This window comes from Panthera onca, chromosome F1 (assembly GCF_046562875.1).
Source record: "Panthera onca isolate mPanOnc1 chromosome F1, mPanOnc1 haplotype 2, whole genome shotgun sequence".
Taxonomy (NCBI): Eukaryota; Metazoa; Chordata; class Mammalia; order Carnivora; family Felidae; genus Panthera; species Panthera onca.
In genome coordinates, this window is record NC_138355.1 from 12,744,019 (window position 1) to 12,771,192 (window position 27,174).

The following is a 27,174-nucleotide window of genomic DNA, read 5'->3' on the forward strand; positions in this document are numbered from 1 at the left end:
CACGGCCAAATGTCTCCTGGGGGGCAAAATAGCACCCTGTTGTGAACCAATAGCCTAGATACTTAATATCAAATACAGTCTTAACCTTTTCTCATATTCTCTAATTGCTTCAGAAATACAATATTTATCTTTCTCAAAAGACAGTAATTTTTATAGGGACAAGATGGTGTCATTTATTTACTTTGTATCCTTACTGTGCTAGAGACATAGTATGCAAAAAAGACTAGTTAAATGTAAATCATAATTTCAATGTAATCCATACTTGAAGCAAAACTAACTCTACTGCATGGTGCCTATCATACAGCAAGGGTGCGATTATGCACCAGAGAGGTCTAAAGGCCATAGGAGGCTTTCTGCAAAGAGTAAAAGGCGTGATCCCAATTCTTTGGAGCAACCACCACCCCCATTCCACTGCTCCTACAGTAGAATGGTTGTTATTCATGGTCGTTAACCAGAATCATATTCTAGTTGATGCCTGGCTAACTTTCTAGTTCTTCCACCAGAGGCATCGAGGTATGCTCAGGGCAGAGCAGGCTAGGGCTAGGAGAGAGAACTGGGAAAAGAGGCAATGGGGATGAAGCCTAAAGGGCTCACTTCTCATTAGTTCTCTGGCTCTCCTTCCACGGGACCTGGCACGGTTATCTTGGCTCTTCTGGATATCTGAAGGCACAGGTGTCCACTGAAGACAGAAAAGATGGCTCCGCCCCCCTGGTAGAATCAAGTTCACTTGAGGTCTTTCATGCGCGGCCAAGATAACTGAGGTATAACTGAGTCTACAAATGAAAACATGGGCACAGCCCGAATCCAAAGATGTTCCAGAGGAGTAACCCCCAGGTTTATGGCTAGAGTGTGGTTCTGTAATTAATTCCTTCTCTCCTTTCTGCCAGGAGTAAACTTTTTCTTTCTTCTCCCCCAATTCTTTTTCCCTCTTCTTCTGTTTGTAAATCTTGGAGAGAAACAGCAGCAGCCACTCGGAGAGATCAAAGTTTTAGCAAGCAACAAAGACCTCCAAGGAGGCTGTTGCCATGGGAACCCTGGGAGCTGAAGCCCTTTTAATCGGCAAATCTCCTTGGTTAGCAGCACCAGGCTGGGGCTGGCAAAGAGGAAGAGAAGGAGGAGGAGGAACCTTGGCAACAAGTAGCCTTTCTTAACAGCCAGAACTAACGTCACAGGGGTGGCAATGCAATAGGATTCAGACTGAGGCGGCATGGACACCGCGGTGAGTGCTAGAGCATTTCTGCTCAGGCTTACAAACACCTGTCCAAATCCCTAAGGTCAATGGCAAGTTCTGAGATGTCCCCTCCCAAGAATTCCCTGATTTCTGATGATGTTCTTTTTTTTTTTTTTTTTTTTGAGTTTATTTATTTTTGAGAGAGACAGAGAGAGTGAGCTGAGCAGGAGAGGGGCAGAGAGAGAGACAGGGAGAGAGAGAATGTCAAGCACGTTCCTCACTGTCGGTGCAGAGCCAGATGCGGGGCCCGAACTCACAAATCATGAGATGGTGACCTGAGCTGAAACCGAGAGTCAGACGCATAACTGACTGAGCCACCCAGGTGCCCCTCTGATTGTGTTCTTAATGGTTTCTTTTTTTAAATGTTTATTTATTTATTTTGAGGGGGGCAGTGAGAGGGAGAGAGAGAGAGAGAGAGGAGTGTGAGTGGGGAAGAGGAAGAGAGAGAGGGAGACAGAGAATCCCAAGCTGGCTCTGTCAGCACAGGGCCCAGCACGGGACTCAAGGGGCTTGAACTCATGAGCCATGAGATCATGACCTGAGCCAAAACCAAGAGTGGGACACTTAACTGACTGAGCCAGCCAGGCACCCCTTAATGGCCTCTTAATACGAACAGGCTGGGGGCACCTGGATGGCTCAGTCAGTTAAGCATTCAACTTCGGCTCAGGTCATGATTTCACGGTTCATGGGTTCAAGCCCCACACCGGGCTCTGTGCTGACAGCTCAGAGCCTGAGGCCTGCTTCAGATTCTGTGTCTCCCTCTCTCTCTGCCCCTCCCCTGCTCATGCTCTCTCTCTCTCTCTCTCTCTCTCTCTCTCTCAAAAATAAATAAACATTTAAAAAGAATTTTTTTAGATACTAACAGCCTACAAGGTTTATTTTAGACCACAGTAACAATTTCAGGCACGGTGTTGTGAATAAATTGATTTTATAAAAATTCATGTATGTCTGTTCCTTCACCCCTTGCCTAGGTAATATATGCTTGCACTTCTGAGTAAGTCACAGAAGGAGATGGAAGGAAAAATAGAAGCGTGACAGAAAAACAAAGGTAACTCTGTGGCATTACCGTCACAGGGAAGAATCAATCCCAACTTAGCACCTCCTCACAAGGACCTGCTGGGAGCAAACCTATTTCTGGCTTCCTGGAATAGCAATGCATTTGGCCTGTGAAGAAGCCGAAATGGATGAATTCCACAAAATATTAACAGTGTTTGTTTTTGCCTGCCTTCTTCATTTGGAAACAACTGCCCAATTTCCCTTTAGGAAGCTACTCCTTTTCCCTTTTCCCTTCAATGCATACAGTTCAATGGGGGCTGGTGGCCCGTTTGTATGCTCCTCTGCCAGAGCACAGCCACCCCCAGCAACAGGACTTCTGCCTGCCGCTGCGAAGAATGGCACTTTGTCCTCCTGAGATGGAAGGCATTAAAGACCATTTAACTCTGGACCTGCTTGGGGCCACCTTTGCCCCAAACGGAGAGCCTGCCTGAGAATTAAGCTAACCCAGAGGAGACAGAGATTCTTTAAAATATAATCTGGGGGCAGTTGGGGGGCCCAGTCAGTTGAGTGACCAACTCTTGACTTCAGCCCAGGCTGACACCAGGGTCGTGGGGTCAAGCCCCACATTGGGCTCCGTGCTGAATGTGGAGCTTGCCTAAGATTTTCTCTCTCCTTCTCTCTCTGCCCCTCTCCCCTCTTCTCAGTCCAGAAGCAGGAGCTCTCTCTAAAATAAAATTTAAAACTTAAAAAATAAATAAATAAGGGGAGTCTGAGTGATGCAGTCAGTTAAGTGTCCGACTCCTGATCTTGGCTCAGGTCACGATCTCAGAGTTTGTGGGTTCAAGCCCCTCATCAGGCCCTGCTCTGATGGCGCTTGGGATGGGGCCTACTTGGGATTCTCTCCTTCTCTCTGCCCCTCCCCTGCTTGTGTGCGCTCTTTCACTCTCTCTCAAAATAAATAAACTTAAAAAAAATTTTTAAATAAATAAACGAAATACAATGTAATCCGAACATAGACATACTTGAACTTGGACTTACCAATTACCTAAGCCAAAAAAGTCCCCTAAGCCAGGTTAAGTGTCTATCCCTTGCAATCAGAAGGGTTCTGAAGAATACATTCATTAGCTGTGGATAGTGAGATTTTAGGAGACATTTTTTCTTTTCTACATTTCTCTTCTGATTGAAATGCTTACAATACACATATATCATTTTTTCTAAAACGGAAACAATATTAAAGCAAAACAAGACTGCAGTATTTTAGGCATCACCCTATATAGAGAATTAATTTTGCGATCTGTGGATCTTCTATTTTTTTTTAATTTTTTTAAATGTTTTTATTTATTTTTGAGAAGAGAGAGACAGAGCCTGAGTGGGGAGGGGTAGAGGGAGAGGGAGACACAGAATGTGAAGCAGACTCCAGGCTCTGAGCTGTCAGCACAAGAGTCTGATGCGGGGCTCGAACTCACAAGCCATGAGATCATCACCCGAGCTGAAGTCGGACGCTCAACCGACTGAGCCACCCAGGCACCCCAGCAATCTGTGGATCTTTTAAATAACTCAAAATCATAGACAGGACTCTGAAAGCGATCTTATTTATCCTAATATTCTAGATAAGAGAACCTGTTCAATGTTGAAAGCTCATCAGAGAGGGAGTTTCTGTCATTTCCTCCGCCAGCCATAATTTCCAAAAGTTACCATTAGGAAAGTCTTCCTTAGCTTTAATCTAAACACCCCTTAGGTAATGTTCTCTTACTCTATTCTCGGTCCAGAAGCAGGAGTGTTCATCCACCCATGTTTCCACAGGAGCCCTTTCCCTCATTTTTCTATTTGAAGGCACTTCAAAAACAAGCTACCACATGGGACATCAGAAAGAAGGGGTCAGGCCCTCATATTGTGCGTAGAGAGAAGTAAGACCAAGGCGAGCTGCTTTTAGATTTTAAAATAATAACTTCTCTGCTTGAGCCTTCCTGAATGGTGAAGTCCTTTCCTGCCAGCTGGAGCTGCCCGAGGGAACTTTACTTCTATCCAAATAGTGGCATGGTTCCAGGTTATAAACATCCTGTCCTTGCCACAGATCTTAGACCAATGTCTAATCTCAGGGTGGCAGGTTCCTGGACATTCCCTTCTTCTGTCCGCTGGTATGGCCCTATGATCCCAAACATCTAAATGTTTCTAAGGTACCTGGCACAGTCATCTCAAAGCACCCAAAACACCAAGTGCATTTCCAACTTCAGTATGACTTTACTTTCTGAATCATCAAAGAGAGATTAAAGAACGTTCAGTATAGTTTTTGTGTTTAATGTTGAATCAGCGGTTGTCCTCCCATTTCTCTGCATCACTTGTCTTCAGATATTTCTGAAACCTCTGAAAGAAGCATCCAGAGCGATTGGTAGAGGGTTCAGATGTATGGGGAAAGGAGGGTGAGGTCACACTCAGGGAGAGGTATGCAATCCAGGCAATGGCAACTATGCCTTTGAAGTGAGTGCCTAGGTCAATGGTTATCGGCAGTTGCCCTTAGAAATAAAGTGAAATACGAAAGCTAATCTGGGACAAGTAAAAATGATTGCCCATGACCTCAAAGCAGCAATCACAATTTTTAAAACATGGTTTATGCAGGGGAGCATTCTATAGCTTCTTAATATACACAGGTCATGTGGTACTGTGGAAAGAAATGAGGCTAGGAATCAAAACATTTAGGTTTGAACATTAAAAAAACATTTTTTTAAAAGGGGGGGGCAGTGCCTGAGTGGCTCAGTCAGTTAAGTGGCCAACTCTTGATTTCTGCTCAGGTCATGTTCATGAATTCAAGCCCTGCATCGGGCTCTGTGCTGACAGCACGGAGCCTGCTTGGTATTCTCTCTCTCTGCCCCTACCCTTCTTGGGTGCTCTCTTTCTCTCTCTCTCTCTCTCAAAAATAAATAAATAAACATTTAAAAACATTTTTTAAACATTTAGGTTTGATCATCAACACTGTTTGTTTTTTGTTTTTTTTTCTGGGATGATTGTTATAAAACCTGAACGTTAATTTCTTCATTTAGAAAATGAGGAAAATAATACCTGCTATCCTACCTTATTACATGGTCATTATAGAAGAAATTTGTGAACTACAAATTATTATCAGTGTATGTTAATATTAGTATCATTAGGAAATGTATGTTAATATTAGTATCAGACAGAGTAATGGTATTACTTTGGTGGACATTTTTTTTTTTTTTTTTTGGCATCTCACATCCATTCTTCTTTTGTAACAGTGCCTCAGTTTACTTTGGGGAATTAATTCTTCTCCATATCTGGATGGACGAGCCGCCAAGAGCCCCTGGTCTCCCAAAGCTAAGCACTGGACACCTGTCCAAACTGGGCCGACTAGACTCTCTCCTGAAACTGATTCTTGAGCTGGAAAATGCAAAACCAGAAAAAAACAATTGAATTGATTTTTTTTTTTTCTGGCTATGGAGCCCTAAAGACATTTTCTATTAATTCTTGCTACGTAGACCCTAGAGCATCTCTCGCACCACAAGGACTGTGCTGTGTTCACTAAAAAAGACTTTTACTTTTTTCCTGGGGAAATACAAAGTAACAGCGTAAGTGACCCATGTCACCGCCAGACCTGGCAGCAGAAAAGTCTCAAGTGACCTTTCTCACTCTCTCTTCCCAAGCAGCTGAGAGTAAATGTTTCCGGTACAGCTGAGCCAAACAAGGGAGAAGCTTAGAGTCCCACTCCACCACCTGGAAGGGAGCTACCCAGGTGAGTCTCCTAACCCACATTTGACTAGGACAAGAGGAAGTAATAGACTTCTGTAGTAAGAAGGGAGATGTGACTGGGGGGTGTTTTTACAGAAACTAACAAGCGTCACCCTCACATACTATCCTTTTCAGAGACGTTCCAGGCTTCCTTTCAGTTATGATACCCTTCCAACAAATTCTTTTCCCGCGGAAGTTGCTCGCCTCTGTTGCTTTCAACCACATCCCTGATGGATCTGTCACCAGTAACGATTTCAACAGCCAGATGAAGAATGATGACCAGTGAGATTAAACCATGTTATCTCACTTGGGACTGTACGCATTGATTGCACTGACCCTTTATAAAGCAACAAATATATACTCAGCACTGGCTAACGTTTAAGAAGCATCAATTATCAGGTACAGATTCTGCCCGTTTATCACTAAAAACAAAAAAAACATTCACACCAGCCTCTTTATACCTGACGCTCTGCGGGGCATTACAGATATGAAGACAAATGAGAGTTGGTCCTATATCTGAAGACGACATGGTCCAGTGCTACTGAGAAGCTTCGTTCAACTCGTCGAGAACCAAAGTCATTCTCCTGCCCCCCCCCCCCAACCTGGTTTCCAACCTGCGTCCTCTCTTAGTTGATGGAACACCTGCCTACCCAGCTAGCTAGAGATCATGGTATCCTTTTGACTCCTCCCGCTCTCTCCTCTCCTTTTATACATTAGTCACCAAGACCCATCACCTTCCACCTCAGAAATGCTTCTGTGTTGTTCTCAATTCACTGCTCTGGTTCACAATCTCCTATGCTTTCATCCCCACTGCTGCAGCACTCCCAGGGCCCATCCTTCTGTTCCAGCATTCCTTTTGCGCTGTCTACACTGCTGCTAATTATAGTTTTGACCCCAAAATCTCACTTCATCCTTCTTAGTATTTCTTTACCAGATCCCCAAAGTCTTCAGGATGAAGTCCAAACTTCTTGGTCTGACATAGAAGCCACTTCACAACTGTGCTCCGTCAACTTTCCCACCTTCACCTTTGTGAGTATGGTGAGAAAAATAAACTCAACTTTGCCTCTAATTGACCCCTTCAACTCATCTCTCCTTACTGGTTGGTCATCTGAAATTCCAACCAGCTTTCTGCTCCCCACTTTGTGACCATCTCCAAGAAAAGCTACTTTCAACTCTTTCCAGGCACCATCAATAGTCTCTCCTCATTCTAATGGGATTGGTCCTTTTGACCCTGACCTACTGCAAAAGACCACAGCCTATTCTCTGTGGCTTCCTTGTGAATGAGCATCACCCTGTACAGTCTTGTAACCAACCTGTACCCCTTCTATCTCTGTCACGAGGACTGAAGTCCTGGGAGGCCATCTGCTCATTTGTCAAGGTAGTCACATCCCTCATATCTATCTACTTTTCAGTCCAAAATTTTAAAATTGAAATGAAGCTCAAAAGTTACCTACACACCATTTCCTATACATAAATGTCTCATTTATAACAACTCGTAAGAAATTTTTCGCCCTCTTGGGACGAAGAAATCACTGTTCCTCAGAATACTTACTCCATCTGTAGACGTCTCCAGTGGCTACGAGTTGTTTCTTCATACTGAGATGGATTCCTGCCCCTGGTAACCTCTACTCCTGGTTCCAGTTCTACCCAGCCACGCAAAGCTTCCAGTCCCTCTTCTGTACAATTTCACCTCTGATATGTGGACATGCTTCCCATAATCCCTTTCCCAGTCCGCCTTCATTAGATCAAACCCTCTCAGCTCCTCCCAACCAACCATTCCTCATTAAAATTCAATGACTGAACCAGTGGCTCATGGAGGTTGTAATTAGCAATCTGTGGACCCAGTTATATTATCCCTGAGGATTTCATGACTCCTTGAGATTGACCTCAGACATCAGGTTGCTCTCCTGGACTCACATAAAAGGGATACCTAACAATCAGGCCCGCAGGATGTAACAACCAAATAATTAGAATTTTAGAAACCGCGACAATATTTTGACTCATTCTCTATAGGGTGTCAAGATAAAGACGACTCCGAATTTTGCATCTGGAAAGTAAATACAGTAGTTTCTGTGGCCAGAAAGTTCTCACAGATTTCCAAATAACTTCTTTCAATAAACATCACAACTAGTATTGCCCTAAAAAGTTTATACACGGCAAATTAGGGGCGCCTGGGTGGCTCAGTCGGTTAAACGACCGACTTCGGCTCAGGTCGTGATCTCACGGTCTGTGAGTTCGAGCCCCGCGTCAGGCTCTGTGCTGACAGCTCAGAGCCCGGAGCCTGCTTCAGATTCTGTGTCTCCCTCTCTCTCTGACCCTCCCCCACGCATGCTCTGTCTCTCTCTGTCTCAAAAATAAATAAACATTAAAAAAAAAGTTTACATGGCAAATATATCACACTCTGAGCATTTCTAATTAATGTGGAGCACAGCAGAAGGGTATGTTTCTCCCCTGCAAGAACCCCAGCATGTATCTGCTCATCTCACAGATAAGCTCCTTCTCCTGTGATGAGTTCATCTGCAGGCTCCCCAGTTTTCTTTTACTGTTCTTTTTGGAGAGACACGGATTTCTGTTCTTCATCTTTTCTCTCATCATTGGTGACCATTTTCAGCTGAGCCTTTCTCTCACCCACCTCTTTCTGTCCTCCGGACAGACCGCATCGTCCCCCTAGCGACCGTGTGTTTCCATCAAGGGAAATGCCCTTCCTATACTTGTGGCACATCCTCAGATGACAAGGCTTTCCCACTCTATTTGTTTCCCCACGTTTGCAGAACTGGGAACAAATGATTTAAAGTGGTTTTTACCTGGCCTCATTTTCCTGCACAGGCAATTACTTCTCTGCAAATGGCTGCACTAGCCAAATAACTGTGTCCACAATTAGCTAATTGCAGGTTCAATGAGCCATTTGTTCCTTCAAACTTGGCCATTAGAGTTGTGTGATTGGGCAGAAATTTATCTTTCTATTCCCCTCTGATCTACAGAGTCACAGCAGATCCCAAATCTGATTTCCCCGCATTCTTTTACAGTGTGAATCTAAGCCTTTTTACTTTACTTCCTTTTGTGTATCTGGATTCCGTTCTTTTACAAACCGCAGCAGCTACGCTTTATATATTAGACCCAAGGAATATGTATTTGAATTAAGTCAACCCTTTAATAGGGGTTATCATTAATTAGAGGGTGAATTATTAATAAATTATCCATTTTATAAACCGTGAAAGTAAGGCTGCAAAACAGTTGATTTGCCAAAGGCAAGCAGTCATAATAGAGTAAAACTAAAAACCCTAAATAGCAAACTCGACTTTCTCCCTAGGCACTGAGCTTCCCACACAGGGTAAAAATTAACCTTCAACCTCACTTGCCTTTAAAAGAAAGCACCCTTAAACATTCCTAAAAATCATTATCACCTGGGTTCTTTGAAACTACAAAAAATGTCATTTCTTTTAAAAACTGCTTGAATTTTTCTCCTACAATTAATGTATTTTCTTTTCTCAATTTCTGTATATTTTACTCTAATTTTCTTGTTCAACCAACACTTACAGAACATGAAATATGTGCTCAATTTTCAGTTTCATCACAAGGAGGTCATCTCCCACTAACACTCCTCCAATCCACTAGAAAAGTCGCCAAGAATAGTGAGTTTTCATTTATGAACAAATTAATATTAATAAGGACTAGATATATTTGCTTTGAGAATGACTCAGACCCTTTTAGGTTTCAAGACATCTGCCTTCCAATAAACACTAGCAGACTCTCCGATGGTTCTTTTCACCTGGAACATTTTATTGTTAAACTCTCTAGTTTACAGCCACCCCTCCTCATGATTGTCCTAAGTGTCTGTAACTGAATGGGAAACGATCCCCCATGTCTCAGGAGATCCTGACTCACCAACAAATCCTTCTCTCTCAATTGTCTCTATTCTGCTTCAAAAGCCTCTGGCATTTTCTTCAACACTTAGCGTATAAAAAGGTAAGTAAAGCATAAGAGCAAAGAGAAATCAGGGCTAAAGGTACACGAGTGGAAAGGAGGGAAAAACAACTCTAAGAAAGCAGAAGAAACACTCAGGACAATGCTAAAAAAAAGGGAGGGGGGCACAGCCTCCAAGAAACAAGATACAATAACGCCTACTGCTCACAGAGAACATGTACTAAAACCAGTTTGCGCACAAACGATAAAGCCTGCGTGTGCACCTGCTGGGATATGGAGGGAGAAGTGAGGCGGTCGAAGACACAGGTGCTGCTGATGCTTTTCACTTACCCAACACCAGCAATTCTGCCGAGTCCTCGTTTTTGCCCTCCAGGTCATCAGGGGTAGTGATAATACAGTAATAGAGTCCGCTGTCTCCCCACATGAGTTTTCCAATTTGAAGATCAGCATCTGTGATCACAAAAAGAAGTGCCCAGTCCTACAACTGCCCCCTGAAAGGAAAACACTGAACACTAGAGGGTGAGAGAAGGGCCCTTCTGGATTGTTTACAGGTCTGCTTCTCCACTTAGATGGCAGCTGACGAGATGTTTGCTTTATTTCAAACAAACAAACAAAAACCCAATAGCAAACAATAGCATCCCTAAGGTGAGACACTTAGTGTGTCCCCAGAAACTGGTCTAGGGCCAGTTCAGTTTTGGGAATAGATGACTGCTTGCAACCAACCAGATCTGCAGAGGCCCCTGAAAGCCAGATACATGCCAGAATTACCCTGGACTCCCAGAAATGGGCTGGCTTCACAGGAGTTCTTCAAAATTCACAGGTCACGTCAGACTCTTAGGCCCTTTTCTTGTCCAAAGCTTTAGGGGGCAGAAGGAAGGGTAGAATTGATGCAGAACTACCTGGGGCTTGGACCATGGCATCTACCCGGCTCTGTAACTTGATGCATTCATCCCTTCTCCCAGCACAGCAACTTCCTAGGGAAGTGTGTTTTCTGAGTTTGGGAATGGGCCGTAAACGCTAATGCCAAGGTGTAAGGTTTTGAGAATATTCTTTCACTAGAATCTGTTTCAATTCAGTTCTGATAACAAGCTCCTCAGACTAGAGGTCGGGACCGGGAAAGACTATTTCCAAAGCTCATCTCTGTGTCTGTCCTAGATATTACACCCTTTACACTTTCTACACTCACTGTCCCATTAAGTAATTCGCTAAGCTTCTTGATTGCTTCCATCTCCCATAAAATCAAAATCTTGAGGGGTTGCAAGGCTGAGACGCTGGCATCCCCTTGTGTGGGGGAGGGTGGAACTAATCTCCCTTCCATTCCTGGATTCCAAGCGGAGGCATCATTACCATGCACAATCGTGATCTCTCTGCCCCTGTAGAAGTCTCCCAGGGTGACGGTCGAGCCCTGTTTGGAAGCTACCACTCGAACAGTCCTCCTGCTGTCTAAACAATCCAAGTAGGGGTCCCACTCCAGGTTTCTTTTGCTGAGAGACTGGGCCCGGGGAGAGGACATGCCCAGGGATTCCCCCATGCGATCCTGGCAGTAGGACTTGAACTTCCACTGCACGACGGCAGGCTGATGGGAAGACGTGGAGAAGTGGCAGCGAAGCACGGTGGGCTGGAAGAGCATGGCCACCTTCTTCTTGTCAGGCACTGTGACTTGAAGGCCGTCAGCCATGGCTGCAAAACACAATGAACATGTCCAAGTGGTATCCACACCCTGGACCTTACCTCCCATCACACAGTCGCGCCTTTCCACCTCACCTCCCTGATCTGTCCCTCCTCGCCTTCCCCATCACAGTTAACGGCATCATCCCATCTGGCTGCATTGTCCAGAAACCTGCCCTCACTCCCGATATCCAGTCGGTCACGAAGCCATGTCCATTTGATCTCTTAACATCTTTAATATTTCTTCCCTCCTCTTTGACCTCACTACCATTGGTTTTGTTGGTGCCCTTTTGATTTCTTGCTTATAATATTACAATAATCTCGTCTCATCTCCCCGCCGGCCACTGCCCACATGCCATCCATTCTCCTTGTTATAATTCAAGCAGTCTTTCTAAATCTGGCTGCTGTGGCTCTCCTTCTTAGAACCCTTCACTCAACCTCCCTGGCCTTCAGGATAGAACCCAAAGCACCTGGAAAAGATGTAAGGTCCTTCATCATCTAGTTCTTCTTACCTCCTCAGCCTCACTTGTAGTGGCACCTTTATTTGAGTACCAGCTTCCAGGAACAACCAAACAAGCTAAGAGTTTCCCCAGGTGGGACATGCTATCTCACACCTCTGGGTCTTTGCACATGAAGCTCCTAGTTTCTGGAATGCTTTCTCCTCACTTCTTTCTTTGGGAAGCTGTTTTCCACCCTTCAAAGCCCAGGTCAAAGGCTTTCTGTAAGTCTTCTCTGACCCTCAGTCCATTCATCACTTCCTCCTTTGTGCCATCAGAATCCCAGCATCCTTTTCTAGACACTTCTTTTTTTTTTTTAATTTTTTTTTAACGTTTATTAATTTTTGAGACAGAGAGAGACAGAGCATGAACAGGGGAGGAGCAGAGAGAGAGGGAGACACAGAATCTGAAACAGGCTCCAGGCTCTGAGCTGTCAGCACAGAGTCCGACGCGGGGCTCGAACTCACGGACCGCGAGATCGTGACCTGAGCCGAAGTCGGACGCTTAACCGACAGAGCCACCCAGGCGCCCCTCTAGACACTTCTTATAATTACTCTGCAAGAATTTCTTTTCATGCCTGTCACCCCCATCAGATTTGTCAGGTAAGGAATGTGTCTTATCTTACTGTCCTGGCTTGTGAAGCCCATAGGTGCTCAACTAATATTTGATAAATAAAAACAATGAAGCTGGGAAGTATAACTTCAGGAGGAAGTGACTTCCCTTCCAGATGATAAGCTAGCAAAGGGGACAGAGATGAAGGGAAATGAAAGCTTTAAGAGAAATGAAGATTTTCAGATCAAAAGCAGTAGACTAAGTTCAAAAGCTTTGAAGGTTCATCAAAAAAAAAAGGGGTAGGGGAGAGAAGGGTACCTGGGTGGCTCAGTCGATTGAGCGTGCAACTCTTGATTTCAGCTCAGGTCAGGATCTCACAGTTTGTGGGTTTGAGCCCCACGTCAGGCTCCATGCTGACAGCACAGAGCCTACTTGGGATTCCCTCTCTCCCCCTCTATCTGCCCTGCTGCGCATGCTGTCTCCCTCTCTTTCTCTGTCTCTCAAAATAAATTTTTTAGAAAAGGGAGAAAGAGGGGCGCCTGGGTGGCTCGGTCGGTTAAGTGTCCGACTTCGGCTCAGGTCATGATCTCACTGCCCGTGAGTTCGAGCCCCGCGTCGGGCCCTGTGCTGACCGCTCAGAGCCTGGAGCCTGTTTCAGATTCTGTGTCTCCCTCTCTCTCTGCCCCTCCCCTGTTCATGCTCTGTCTCTCTCTGTCTCAAAAATAAATAAATGTTGAAAAAAAAAAATGCTACCTTAAAAAAAAAAAAAAAAAAAAAAAGGGAGAAAGAACGCTAGAAAGCAGACGAGAAGTTTAAGTGGCGAAAAGATAGAGCCTGAGGCTTTGTCCAAGAAAGAGAGGGAGATTTCAGTGAATGCAAGACCAGGGGAGTATTTGAGAGGCAAAAGGTCTCTATTAACTTAATGGTGAGATCTAGAAATTCCAAGCAAAGAGAACTTAACTTTCTCAGTTCAATGAGAGAATCAGGAGTTTCTACCTTGATCTAACGTAGAAGCAGAAACAGAATGATGATGAGAGGCAGAGAAGGGAATATGAACAGAAAGACATGATAAAGACGCTCTGAATTAAGTCCAGGAAGGAGTCTGCCAAGTCAGCTGCTGGGAGCTTGAGACCCTAGAACTACAGTGGACTTGAGGCACGCGAGGAAGGAATAGTTTCCGCGGGGCGCCTTCTGTCCTTTATTCCTGCCAGTGTTCAAAATGACATCTGGAAAGCACACTCACCCTCACGGTTCCAACATACACTTAATTTACCTATGAGTGTCTCCTACGCAAGGACCCTCAACAAAGGCAAAATACCACACTCGGGCTCCTGTCTTCGGAGTTCCAGACCAGCACCTCTCGCTATGAAAAACCAGGTTCTAAGTTCTTCTGGGGAGAAAACATTTTCCGCATTCTGTGAACATGAGGAAGTGAGTACAACAGAGTGTTTGAGATTCACCAAATCGTAGTGTTTTGAACCTACCAAGTGCTATAGAATAAGTGAAGGAACGTGCGTGCACATGAATGACTATCACTACAGGAATTTCTAAGACTTTGCAGAGAAGACGGTTACATGTGTCATAGCACAGTATAGTAAAATAGCAGTGGAATCAAATAGATAGTACTCATAACGCTTACTCACAGGGTTGTTCACAAGCATTACGTCACCGGGCACCTGTCCGGGGGAGACCCTACCGCAGAGGACTGTGACCGTGTCCTGCAGTGGTAGATCTCAAACACTAATCCTCCCTCACCTTTCCTGCTTTCTCTCTCACCTCCCACACTGAGGCTCCTGAATCTCCATGAACGTCCGCCACCAACAGGCTTGATGACCACCAGACTATGTACATCAGCCTCATCCAGGGGCAAATAATGCCAATCTGGAAGCTCACCGAAGAATCTCAGTTTCTAGGCTCCATTGCTTCCTTCCACCACGCCAAATGTTGATGTGGCTAATTCCACTGCTAACTCACAGAGCTGGCGTGGGAAAAGAAATTTCTTTACAATTTCTCCTGAAATTCCATTGCGTTAATTTCTAACCTTGTAATTCTTCTCCAAATCCCTATTCACACTCCAATTTTCCAGTTCTCCAAAAATGGGACAGAGAGGTGAAGGGACTTCGGTTAGCAGTGGTTCAGGCTGAATAACCAATCACAGGCATTGTTCCCAGTACAACACTTTGTACTTGACCACACCGCCTTTCTTCTCTGCTATCACTTCAGGCTATACCTGGGAAATCACATTTCCTAGCCTTTCTAGGATAAATAAAACCAGCAAAGAAGGCAGACAAAGTGTTGTATAAAAGTGTTGCTAAATAAAAGTATTGTACATTTTTTTGTTTGTTTGTTTGGTCAGGGTTTTGTGTTTTTGTTTGTTTGTTTGTTTGTGAGAGAGTTAGGCGATTACTAAGAATAACCTCCTTTACAGCTCTGTTCTCTGTTAACGAGATTAGCCATTTGACCAAGCTATTGGACTCCCTTAATTATTAACGCAGTCTAGTTGGTTCTCCGTTCATTCCAGGACATACAATATAAATCCATGCTCCAAAGAATCAGGAATACATTCTGAGAAACACCTACCATTTTACAGCATGAGAGCGAGAGTCATGGATTTTGGAATCCAGTCCTAAATTAGAGTCCAAGCTCTACCCCTTCCTGGCTGCATGACCTACAGCAAATTTCTCAACTCACCAATTTTAGTTTCCTCACTGGTAAAACCAGGATAATTATAACTACCTTACGGAATTGACCGAAGGCTAAATGAAATTTGAACCCAAGTACTTAGGACAGCATGGTATATGGCAAACACTCAATAAATGTAGCTGGTGCTCCTGTCAAGCACAGTCTATTGACTTCTGGGAAGCTATGAACCTAGAGCTGGGTGAGCACAGATACGAAGACGGGAGATGCTAAGTGCGTAGAGGGCAGAGTGTGCAGAAACTGCACGGGAACGCTAGAATAGGTAATTAGGAGTTGAACAGTGACAGTGCCTGGGTTTACTCATCACTGCACAGTCACACAGGCACCTCCTGGAAATCAGAAATGGAGGGTAACCCTGTGTGTTCCTGTGCAGGTATAATAGGAACCCTGGAACTCTCAGCTAAGGATACATCTGGACAACTGGAGAAGACAGGACGAAAAATCTCAAGTAAATCCCAGTTTATCGGATCTTTAAGGACCTTAAGAGTGAAGAAAGATGGAAATGCCAATCCCTGCTTTAGCTCTATGAACTTCAAACTGTAGGATGAATGCCACCCGAGTCTTGAGCCTGCCTTTAGGAACCCCAACCCACTCTAGTGGGGTCTGGAATTGCTCTTCTGGCCCTAACCCTGAATTCTGGGTGAGGGCTTGGATTCCTTATACCCACTACGTACCATCTCCTTCTCAACCTGTGTTTATCTTAGACGGTCTCCTCCTGATTTGCAATCCATTTGCCCAACTGGGACTGAGACCTTACTCTAGGCTCCAGTCTGTTTACCTGGGCCACGATACTAGCCCCTTCTCCAGAGGACTGAGTACTGTTTCCTCTCCCCCCGACACATGACTGAACCAAATCTGAAACCATGTGGCTGACCACCCAACTTGGAAAAATACCTCTCATATGGGATCTCCATTCCTACCACCAGATCAGGCCCCCCAGAGAGAGTATGTAACTGGGGCGAAAACTAAGATTGATAGTTCCCCATGGGCACTGAGATACGGCCTGGCAATACCCTCCCTCTGGTTCTCATTTCCAAGAGATCTGCCCTGGGGTAAGCTTAGCGTCCTGAGCTTTGGTCCTACTTCCCACAGAGTTTTTTCTATTTCACTATTTGTCAGATGCCAAAACCTAGTACTCCTTACGCTGGAGTCTATACAGGCTAATAAGAATATCTTTGCATGCCAGGTAAATAAATTAAAAATGGTCAGCCTCTTCGTGGTGTTCATCCGTGCATTTGATCTGAGAAATCTTATTCCCTCCCACGGTTCCAACTATCATTTAAGTCTCAGACCCTCAGCTCTCTGAAGCCTCATCTGCATGTTTTAACAGATACTTCAAATTCAACATGTCTAACCCCATTCATCATCTCTTTTCCCACTCCTTGCTTCTAGAGCAGTCCTTCCTCTCTCTCTAGCTCCTCTGCCAGTATCCCCCCATCCTATCACCTCGGATAGAAATCATAGCTTTGATGATTTCCTCTCCGTCCCCGAATACATTTGGTTGGTCACTAAATCTAAACATGTCTCAAATTTGACCCTTCTCTATTGCCGCCATCACCCCCTTCAATTAGGTTTCTATTCCTCCTACTAAATAATAATTATGAAATGCTTACTGTGTGTCCGAAATTGTGCTATGCATTATTCATGTAGTATCTTAATGAATTCTCTCAAAAAATTCTATAGTTGTTATTATGTTCATTTTATACACGATGAACCTGTTTCTCAGAGAATGTATGTATCTTCCCTAACATCTCAGAGTTAGCAAGGAACAGTCAGATATGAACCCAGGCTGACGGGCTCCAAAGCTCTTGAGCATCACTTCACATAGGTCTCATTACCTCCTCAGTTTTATAATTGCCTCCTACGTGGTCTCCCTACTTCTGGCCAAATACACTCTCCACATTTTTTTTTTTTTTAAATCTAGAGTTGTTTTTTTAAAGACTTATCCAATCATATCTGCTCCCTGCTTCAAGATTTCCATTGATTCCCCTTTCCTTCCGGGATAAGACCCGAGGTTAGGGAAGATAGCAAAAGATAGCAACAGAAGCGAAGTAAGGTAAGGAATCATCCTTTATAGAAGGCATCAGTAAAGTTTAGGATTCCTGACTGAGAGCAGCAAATAGCACACTGAGGATCACAGGTGAGGATTGGAGATTATGTGTTTTTCTACATTTGCAGAGGAGGGAATCTTCATTCTTAGACCACCAGACCATGCTGGCAGTTGTCATTGCGCCCCTGATCAACAGAGAAACTCCCCTTGCCTATCAAACTCAAATTCAATCAAAAGTCTGTTTGAAAACACTCTGTTAAGTTCTGGCAAAATTGATTTGAAAGACCAGTCCCTGATCTTGAGAAATTCAATACAAAGTTAATTTCTAACTCTAGGCTCCCTGGGGGCAGGAACCAGGATTTGGTTGACCCTGTATCCCCAGTATGTAGCAAAGCCACAGAATATGGCTAAAGCTCACACAACGCGGAATGAATCAACGGATGAAAGAATAAATGAAGGAGTGACCCACCCCCAGCACAGAGAATGGATTCTGGCCAATAACTAGAAAAGCTGCCTAAAAGTAGAGTGATGCGCGACGGCTCAGAGAGCAGCCCCCACCTCAGCCAGTCACTAGGCCAGGGAAGATCAGCTCCAAGTAAAGACAATGCCTCCCTTCATGCGGCCAAACAAGGTCCTGCCCCAATTCTCATGGAAAGGAAAGGATTCCAGACGTGACAAACCGTGTTCTTGCGAGAATAACAAAAGCAGTATCTGAAGCAAAGCTGTTCTTATTTTAGCCGTTTCATTTTTTTCCAGAGCAAGTTCCTTTTCCCCACTAGTTAGTTGGTAAGCTATTCCTGCCAGCATCTTTGGGAGGCAGCTCAAGAAGCACAGTCCCCTTTTAGAGAAACAAAGATTGCTGCTGAAGGTCATGGACAATCATCATTGTAGGGATTTTCATCTTCAGAAATTTCGTATAAAGCTCATCCGTCCTTGAAGTTCCAGAAGTGGGATTCTGACCTCAGAATCACCCGTTGCCCAGCACACCTTGGCCGTCAGACTCCTAAGGTTTTGCTTCATTCCGTATGACAGTACAAATCTTCCTTCTCCTGCCTTCACGTTAGATCTTATTTAAGAAATTTATCTTTTGCCTTCACGCTTTCAACATATTGTCCCAATTTCTTAAGATACTGCCTGCCACGGGCGGGTTTCCTAGGTGTAGGAGATGAGTACAAAGTATCCACGCATCTCCTCTAGGTTTGGTCCATAGTCCAGAAGAGGAAATAAAGCTTGTCCATCCCTCAGTGGCATTGCCAGGATGGGAGCAAAGTATTTGGAGAAATGCTGCCCTGCAGGCTCAAGGTTTAAAGGAAAAGACAAGTCAGCTTGGGTCTTTTTTTCCCCTAAAAAAATAGGAACAATCCATCATCTTCCTGATGTACTTGGGTTAAAAAATAAAATACAAAGGCTTTACAAAGAATAGCAGACATTCCCTTGGTATTTGCCTAATATCTAAGCCCAATTATGCAGCTTTCCCACGGGTTCTGCAAGTTAATCAGCTTCCTTCTAACTCCTTTCCTGCCTCAATTGGCCAGGATCAGTTTCTCTTGTTTGCTCTCATGACACCTGATTGCTTGATCCACTTGAGTGTTAGGGTGACCAGATGTGCCATTTGGAGACTTTAAAAATGTGACAGCATTCTTGTGTATTTTCTCCCTGGTAGTCCTCAAAGGCAGCAATAGCTCCCCGTCTTCCACGGGGTTATGGTGAATGCCAGTGCTGCCCTGGCTCAAGTAGGCTTTGCTCATGGCCTGCTTATTATCTGCTGCCAATAACGCTGTACTTGTGCACACAGAACTTGCCATTCATTAAGCATACGTTCTCTGTGTCCAACTGAGCCACGCTTTCCCATTCTCGGCCGCCACTGTGCAGATGAGAGCCAGAAGCCTATCTCTTTTCTGTCTGATTTGCCTTGTCTTCCAGAGATCTGAAATGAGCTCCTGGGTAATGTCTAGCTGGCCTACCTGCTGTTCCAACAGGACCAAAGCTGCACTAAAAGAGGTCAGTCCCTAGCCTGCAAGGCAGAGGTACTTTGGAAAGTGTCCTGGTTCATTTGGGTGGGTCAGATTTCTGACATGGGCCGGCCATTTGGACAGAGAAGACTCCTATAAGAAAGTTCTGAACCACCTATACCACCTCGTTATCTCTATTTCCATGTCTAGACTCTCACCTGAGCTCCAGACCCAACGACACAACCTCATTCTCCGGGTGGATGTTACACAAGCACCTCCACCTTGTCACTCTATAGAGGGAGACACTAAGGGTCCCCCCTCCGTCAGTAATGGAATTTCTCAGGGCTTAATCTAGCCAGCCAAGCCAGCCAAATACTATGCTTCCTGGCTTCTCTGTAGCTAATGTGGCCATACGTTCAGGATGAAGGTAGATGAAGAGAAGTGATACGTGCAACTTCTGGGTTACCTTTCTAAAGACAAGCTGCCTGCCTGGCCCTCTGCTTTCCTTGCTCCAACTGGCTGAGAATGCCTGTCACTGGAGCGGTCTTGGCAGCTACATGTGGGGAATGGCAAATTCACCCCCACTGGGCCTGGATTATTACAGGGGAGAGAAAGGAATTATTCTGTGTGAGTTATTATATTTTAGAGTCTCTTTGTTAGGGCAGCTTAGACTCTAACGAAATGCAAAATAGTGAAACTTTATCTCCCTCCCTGACATGTTTCTCCTCCTGTATTAGTTCAGGCCCACGAACGGCATCCCCAGCGATCCCAAGCCACAAACCCGAAGGCCATCTTTGACACTCCTGCCCCTTCACCCTGCACATCCAACCACGCCACCGCCACTCCTCCATGTCTAGTCACTCTGTGACTAACCCACTCTGTGACTCTGTGACTAACCCACTCTCTGCACTGAGGCCCAAATGGTATTTCTAAAATGTACGTCTGTTTGGGGCACTCCCTTGCTCTGACCCTTTTAACGACCCTTTCCGGCCACTTCAGGAGTAGAAGGGACAACTGGCCCCATTTCAGAGGGGGCCGTTCTCCTTCATCCCTCCTGCAGCACCAAATTCCCCGACCACACTGGAATATTTGTAATGTTCAGCATCAGGTCCTCCCTGCTTCTTGTCTTTTTTGCACATGGCTGTTCCCTCTGCAAGTTCCCCTTCTCCCATCCCACTTTTCCCCTAGTAATTCTTCCTTATCCCTCCAAACTTGCTCGGCTATCACTTCTTCTAGGAGTCTCCTCTTGCTCTTACTGCAGTCACAGTACCCGAGAGGATGACATAGCATTGCCTAAGAATTTCCTATTAAGTGGTGCCTGCCCTGAAATGACAAACTCTCTCCTGCAGCCTTTTAAAGACTCTGCTACATAGTAGGTACTCGACACATTTGCTGAATGATTTAACCCAGTTAATAGATCGTCTTATTTATTATTCCCAATTCGTTTTCCCTCTGGACTCTTGCATTGTTCCCTGTAGGCAGGGTACCACTTCAAAAACCATGGGCTTTTCCAAGGACTTGCATTGGCCAATGGAATGTAAGTACGTAAGACACGTAAGGCCATGAGACACATCCAAGCAGAAACTTAAAGGGCAGATGCATGCTATGGCTCTGGTCACTCTAGGCCCTCCCCCTACCCTCTTGAGCCCTCCACCATGACAACGGCAGGCCCAGCTAGTGGCTGCTTCTTCATCCCGGGTCTTGGAACAAGAAGACATTTGGAACTGAGCCAAGTCCACCAATTCTAGCCAATTCGTAGCTGACTTCAGCTCCCGTGTAATATGAGCAGGGGCAAATGTCTGCTCGTACGAGCTACTGAGATTTGGAGGTTGCTCCCTGCTGTATCAAAATGCTGGCTGATATGCCTATTTGGGGTTCATAATTCGTAATTGAGGTACCTACTTCTTCTTTGTTTCTTGGCCCATAAAGAACACTAGTCACCCAAAATGCCTTCTTTCACTTTCAGAGAGCCAAAAACTATCTTGAAGACCAAAATTTCAAGTGTGCACACGCCCCAGCTACATCCTGGGCGGCTCCCGGGTGCAGAGCCCCAGCCCCTAGTCCCGGATGGGCTCTGATATACCAGCAGTTATCTGCTGTCCCTGGGTCACATCCTCTGTTCTCTGGGCCTCACTGGAGCACTTCTCACTTACTTTAGATCTTAGAATTGAAGTGGAAAAGCTAAATGCTTTCTTTATCACTAGTCCCTGCCATATTTCCTTGAGTTCCATGAACTCTGAGCCTCACTACCCAGTGCCCCATAACAGACCCCACGTATGTTCACTTAAATCAAGAGTTCTACTCCGACCCACTGTAAGCAGAAAAGAATGTTTCACTTGGATTCAGGCACTTGAAACAACCAAGTCGTATCAAGTCAGTGTCACTGTTTCTTATTTTTTGGATCAATAAGATACCACGGACTTGGACAAGTCACTTATTCTGAGTCTTTGTCTTCTTAAGTAGAGGCAAGTAATATCAGCCATTCTTACCTAGAATGATCGAAAGGCATAATGTATATGAAAGCCATTTAACATACCGAAAAGCATGATAGCATGTTTGTTTAAAACAAGAACAACCATCACATTATGCCTCTCTTTATATTCTTGATTGGAGAAAAGGAGGCATAAAAGCTAAAATGTCGAAAGAAGTGAGGAGGTGAGTGGGTCCTGGAACAGAAAGTTGAGACTAGAAGGGACATTCTAGGGCCATATTGGCTCTAGGAGGATTCATCCCACCTGGTCCACAGTGCTTGGCTTGCTTTGCCAGTTCCCAATCTGACCACATTTAATAGTTCAGAGTGGACCCTCTCCTATCCACCAAGCACTGGGTGCTACCCCATCCGTTTCTCTGAAAATCCTAACAAGAGCTCTCCCTCCCCGGCTGGTGTCTTTCATTCCAATCGTTCGTGATCAGGGAAAGGCTGAAGAAACTGGAGCTCGCTGGTGGCTCTTCCCTGGGTGAATTACAAAAGGAAGACTGGACCTGTCACTCTTCAGTTGTGACTTCCAACTCATCAAAGTTACATGGAGAAAAGATTCTACATCATAGGATCTTAGAGCTGAAAGTGACCTCAGAAGTCATCTCATTCACCAGGTTATGAGACCCAGATCCCACGGTTTACATAGTCAATCTGTGGAGCAGGCAGGACTGGAACCCAATCCTTAACTTCCAGGTCAAGGTTCCATCCACCAACCGAGCCCTGGTCCCAAAACTACGAACACTGTACTGAGCACCAAGTACTTGCACTAAGACTACGAGTACTAACAATTCCAAGTCTGCAAAAACCAGCCAACCCACAGAGTCACGTGAGTGTAAAATCTAAAGGGCGTGATACCCAAACAAGCCGCCCTGTTCTGGTCCAGAGGGCAGCCTCTGGCGGGGGGTGATGGAGGGGAATGGGGAGAGCTGTGATAAGGAGTTTGAAAGAAGATGCCCTGGTAAGAGCGAGGTCTCTTCCCCAGGAGAAAGGAGAACAGAGGAGGGAGAGAAACCGAAAGGAGTGCAGGACAGGAAAGGAGATCATGGAAGCGGAGGGGTCAGCAGTCTCCGGAAGCCACTCTTCCTTCTCCAGGGCTAATCCCCGCCTTAACTCTCCGTATCCAAGCCTCTCCTAAAAAAGGCACCGGGTATCTGCCTGAACGCCAACCACACCAGGTAACAACCGCTCCTGGATGCCTCCGGCCCCCTCCAGGCTGGGCTAGGAGCCGCCTGGAAGCACCCCCACAGCACTGGGTGCAGAGCTCCATTACTGCTTTGGCACAGGCCACTCCATAACCCGTGTCCGGCCACCCGCCGGCGGGTGCTGGGAGGCAGGGCTGTGTCTCATTCATTTTTGTAACCCCGGCACGGCGCCCGCACGTGGCCGGAACTCCGCAGCTGACTGACACGTAGGAACATGTGTCTCCCACGGCCACCACCTCTTCTGGGAGTTCTTTCCAGGCCTCCGCCGTCGGATCCACCTCAGGTGCGGCTTGGGTGTGCCTCTGCCACGCTCCCCTCGCGCCCATGTGGCCACAGTTCTCACCAGGGGACCTTCTGCTTCGACATCAAAATCACTGGAAAGCTCGCTTGAGTCACCGACCAGACTGACTACTCTTTGAGGACAAGGACTGTGTCTTTTCTCTCTTCATCCTCAGCACCTACTGGAACCCTTACAAAGCACAGGAAACCGTGCCTGGAGGATGGCTGAAGGAATGAATGAATGAATGAATGGATGGATGGATGGATGGATGGATGAGTGAATGAATGAATGAACGAGTAAAGCCAGAAGGCAACCAAAAGAAATGCTAATAGAGCGAGCAATCTTCATCACAGGGAGGCGCAGAAGCCTCCAGGAAAACCCGTCGTCGCCCGCTCCCCGCATGGGAGTGTGTTAGCGGAGTGGACACGGCGCCAGCGTTTCTCACAGCTTCTGCTGCCAGGAAAGGAGGAAAACGCCACCATCCACATTCAGGAACAAAGACCGAGTGAACCCTCCTTCAGGTCCTACTGCTAGATGGCACCTGTTGCTAGAATAACAGCTGATAAGCATTGCGTTTGGTTCAAAACAACAACAACAACCATCTATTACAGGAAGCAGCATCGCAATGACAATAAGAAATCATGAGGCTAAATATACAGCAGAATTTCAGCAATGAAAGACAAGGAAGGAGCTGCTAGAGACTGAGGGGGAAAAAAACTAAAGTGTTGATTAGAAATTGCTCAGCCTGCATTAAAAAAAACAGGGGAGGAAGGAGGGAGGGAGGGAAGAGAAAGTGGGGGAGGAGAAAGGGAGGGAGAGGAGAATGAATGTGTTTTTCCCTATGCTCTCTGACTCATTTTTAATCTGTCCTTTCCTCTCTCCCTCCCTTTGTACCACCCCCTTAAGAGAAAATCCATTGATTGGGCCGGACTGAGATTTCTCACCTTTCCTCTCCCGGCTTCTCTGTGAACGAGGAGTCTGAATCCCCATCTCATCCTTGGCTTCCCCCCCTCCCCAGCCGCCATCCTTAGCTCCTCTGCTTTGCTGAGGCTGAGAGGCAGCCGGTCCAGAGGCACAACTGACAGCCCGATGGGATGACGGGGAAGCAGAAGCTGGGATCCGGGGACGCCTGCGGGGTCCACGGGATCTCCAGAGCCAGCCTCCCGTGCAGAGCACAGCCGCCCAGCCATGTGACAGCTGAGATGGCCCTAACAACTAACCTGTTGCCTGCCTCCTGGCAGGTGGCGGCCTCCCCAGGTACAGAGCAAAGAAGGCACGGACAAAGCAGCGACTCCCCTCAAAAGAAGCACAAAACAAAACATCCTACAACCACCACCACCACCAACCGAACAAACAGAAACACCAGAGAGGCAGCAGCTTAGGAGAGTGCAAATAGGACTGGCCTGAGGCTTGGAGAACTGGGTTCTAGTCCCTGCTGCATCACAGATTTGCTGTGTGCCTGTCACCTCTCTGGACCTCCATTCCTGTAAACTGAGAGGGCTGAACTAGACGGCCTGTGACCCCTTCCAGTGATATGACTCCATCTCATAAAAAGCTGTCGGCCATCTAGCAAGGGCCTGGATATATGTTCGCCTTCTGCTCCCTCTCCCTGCCAATCCCTAGCGTGCTTTTCTCGGGCACATCCCTGGGTATCTGCAAGACCATCTGTGACTCAGAGCACCCCCCCCCCCCAGGATACCTAGCTGACCTTGGGGAGGTGGTGATACAGGCTCCAGGCCCAAGTTCCTTCCAGTATGATAACGTAGAAGTAGAGGCAAATTAAGGACATTCAGAATCAGTGAGGGTGGAGGTGGAAGGCACTGGAGGCCAGGGGAGTGGGGAGACATGGCTCAGCCAAACCCTGAAATCAGAGATGATTCATATTTGAATAATGTGGGAGGGATGAACTCAGAACAGCCAAGAGAAGAGGCTAACTCTGCTGGCGTGCCCTGCTCCCCCAAACGGAAAGCCAGCAGGGGGCAGAGCCAGTGTTAGGGGCCCTTCGTTTGGAACAGGGGGAAAAAAAAAATTGAGGCAATCAGTAATCTTACTCTACAGCAAAGGGAAAAGGAGTTTTTGCTTTTCTTCTTAAATATATTTTATTCTCTTCCAATGATTTAACTTGGATATTTTAAACTTGTTCCCCTTACCCTATTGATTTGAGTTTTCCAAATCTGAGTTGTGCCCCCAAAGGGAACAGAACTTCTTTTTTTTTTTTTTTTTGGTGCTATTTTCTGTTTTCTCCCCTGCCCTTCACTGCCCGCATCCAGTCCTCACAACCTTTCTGATCTCTTGTTCCTTTCCTCCATCAGTCCATCTCCACCTTGCTTGGAATCTTGGTCTCAACCGCTTCCAAACTACCTGAACCTTCCTACCCATCCCCACCCCCACCCAAGCAAGGCTACTTTGTGAATCTCTCAGGGCTAGCCACCGGCCCCTTAACCTCGCAGGATCTTCGTGTGATAACACCGTGCTAGGAACCTGAGCCTCTCCAGACCCCAGGGGGGTGGGGAGAAAGTTCCCTAAAAGGCAGGGGGAAACACAGAGGACCCAGCTAGAGGAAGTGACTTTAATGCTGAGGAGAAGCTCTACCCTCTGGATATCTCTGCAATTCATCTTTATTGGGGCCTGTTTATTGGGGGGAAGAAGGCTCGCTCTTCTCCACTGTGAGACCACTCCCCAAATTGTACCAAGCGAGAGAGAGAGAGAGAGAGAGAGAGAGAGACAGACAGAGAAAGGCCCTAAACTCCACAACCAATCAAGCCTCCGTCCCCATCTCCTTCCTCATGCGCCCCACTGCACCCCCAGAGCCACAGAGAGAACGCCGCTGGCTCTCCAGGCTTCTCTAGGGAAGGAATTCAAGAGACACTCCTCTACCCCTCACCTCCACAAGACCAGTTCTGTTAATTAATCGGTCTCCTCCGAGCTTTCTTTCTCCCTAGCCAGGCTCTTCCCAGGACCCACAGCATTACAAACTCGGCATAAGACCAAGAGAGAACCGTTGTGTGGAAAAGGAAATGCACAAGAAAAAAAAAAAAAAATCCTAATGAGTCAAACACCTGCATCTCGATCCGTCTCACTTGTAATCGGGATTCTCCCCGCCTCCTCCATCATTCTAACACACACACACACACACACAGCCCCCTCCCCCACTTACCGCCGGCCTGCTAAGCAGCTTTAAGCCCAGCCAGGGGGGGAATGGGGGTGGGGTGGGGTGGGAACCGGAGCACCGAGGGAATATACATAAAGTTATTCGCCTGGGGAGAAACCGACTCCTACCTGTTAGCCAGAAGACAGCGATCCACGCCAGCACGACCCCGTCCATGTTCCCCAACTTCCCATTCAGATGAAGGAGCGGGCAAAGTGGGGCAGGGCAGCAGCGCAAGGCTCGGGGTGACCAGGCGGCAGCGGCAGCGGCGGGGCTGCGGCCGCGCGCGTGAGCGGGCCCCCGGCGTCCCTGGGCGCCGCCGCCCGCCCGCCCGCCCGGCCCGCCGCGCCGCCTGCCGAACGCGCGCTGCCGCGGGCTCCCCGGCTCGGCTCGGCGCGGCTCCCGGCGGCGCTCCCGCACGCCCAGGCAGCGAGCGCGGCGCGGGGCGAGCGCCTCCCCGCCGCAGAGCCGGCCGCGCGGGGGAGCTCGGCCGCCGCCGCCGCCTCCGCCCCGCCGCCCGCCGCCCCGGGGCTTCCGAAGTTTCTGGGTCACGTGCCGGCCCCGAGGTCGCGCCGAGTAACAAAGTACGCTGGGGGAGAGGGTGCTGGGAAGAGCCGGGGGCCGCGGGCGCTGCTCCTCCCAGGGAGGCCCACGTCCGGGAACCCGAGCCCCAACGGAGCGGGGGTTCTGGGAGGGGGAGTCAGGAGACGCAGGTGTCTGTGGCCAGCCTGCACCGGGGGAGGGACGGACGCGG

General features: G+C 46.8%; 1 protein-coding gene across 6 annotated transcripts in view; it reads right to left on the reverse strand.

Annotated features, from left to right (window-relative positions):
• The window catches only part of ILDR2 (immunoglobulin like domain containing receptor 2), a 63,466-nt gene extending 36,334 nt beyond the window's left edge, over window positions 1-27,132 (reverse strand). For 2 of the 6 annotated variants that reach the window (XM_078441033.2, XM_060643401.3), the window contains exons 1-3: window positions 26,552-27,130; window positions 11,240-11,572; window positions 10,223-10,342 (exon numbers count right to left, since the gene is read on the reverse strand). In XM_078441033.2, coding sequence (XP_078297159.1) covers window positions 10,223-10,342; window positions 11,240-11,572; window positions 26,552-26,597 — 499 coding nt within the window. In that variant the 5' untranslated portion in view covers window positions 26,598-27,130. Of the gene's footprint in view, window positions 1-10,222; window positions 10,343-11,239; window positions 11,573-24,216; window positions 24,471-26,551 lie in introns of those variants that run through there. The other 4 variants (XM_060643399.3, XM_060643400.3, XM_078441034.2 and 1 more) reach the window with 3 other exon arrangements.
• Between the last annotated feature and the right edge of the window lie 42 nt (window positions 27,133-27,174).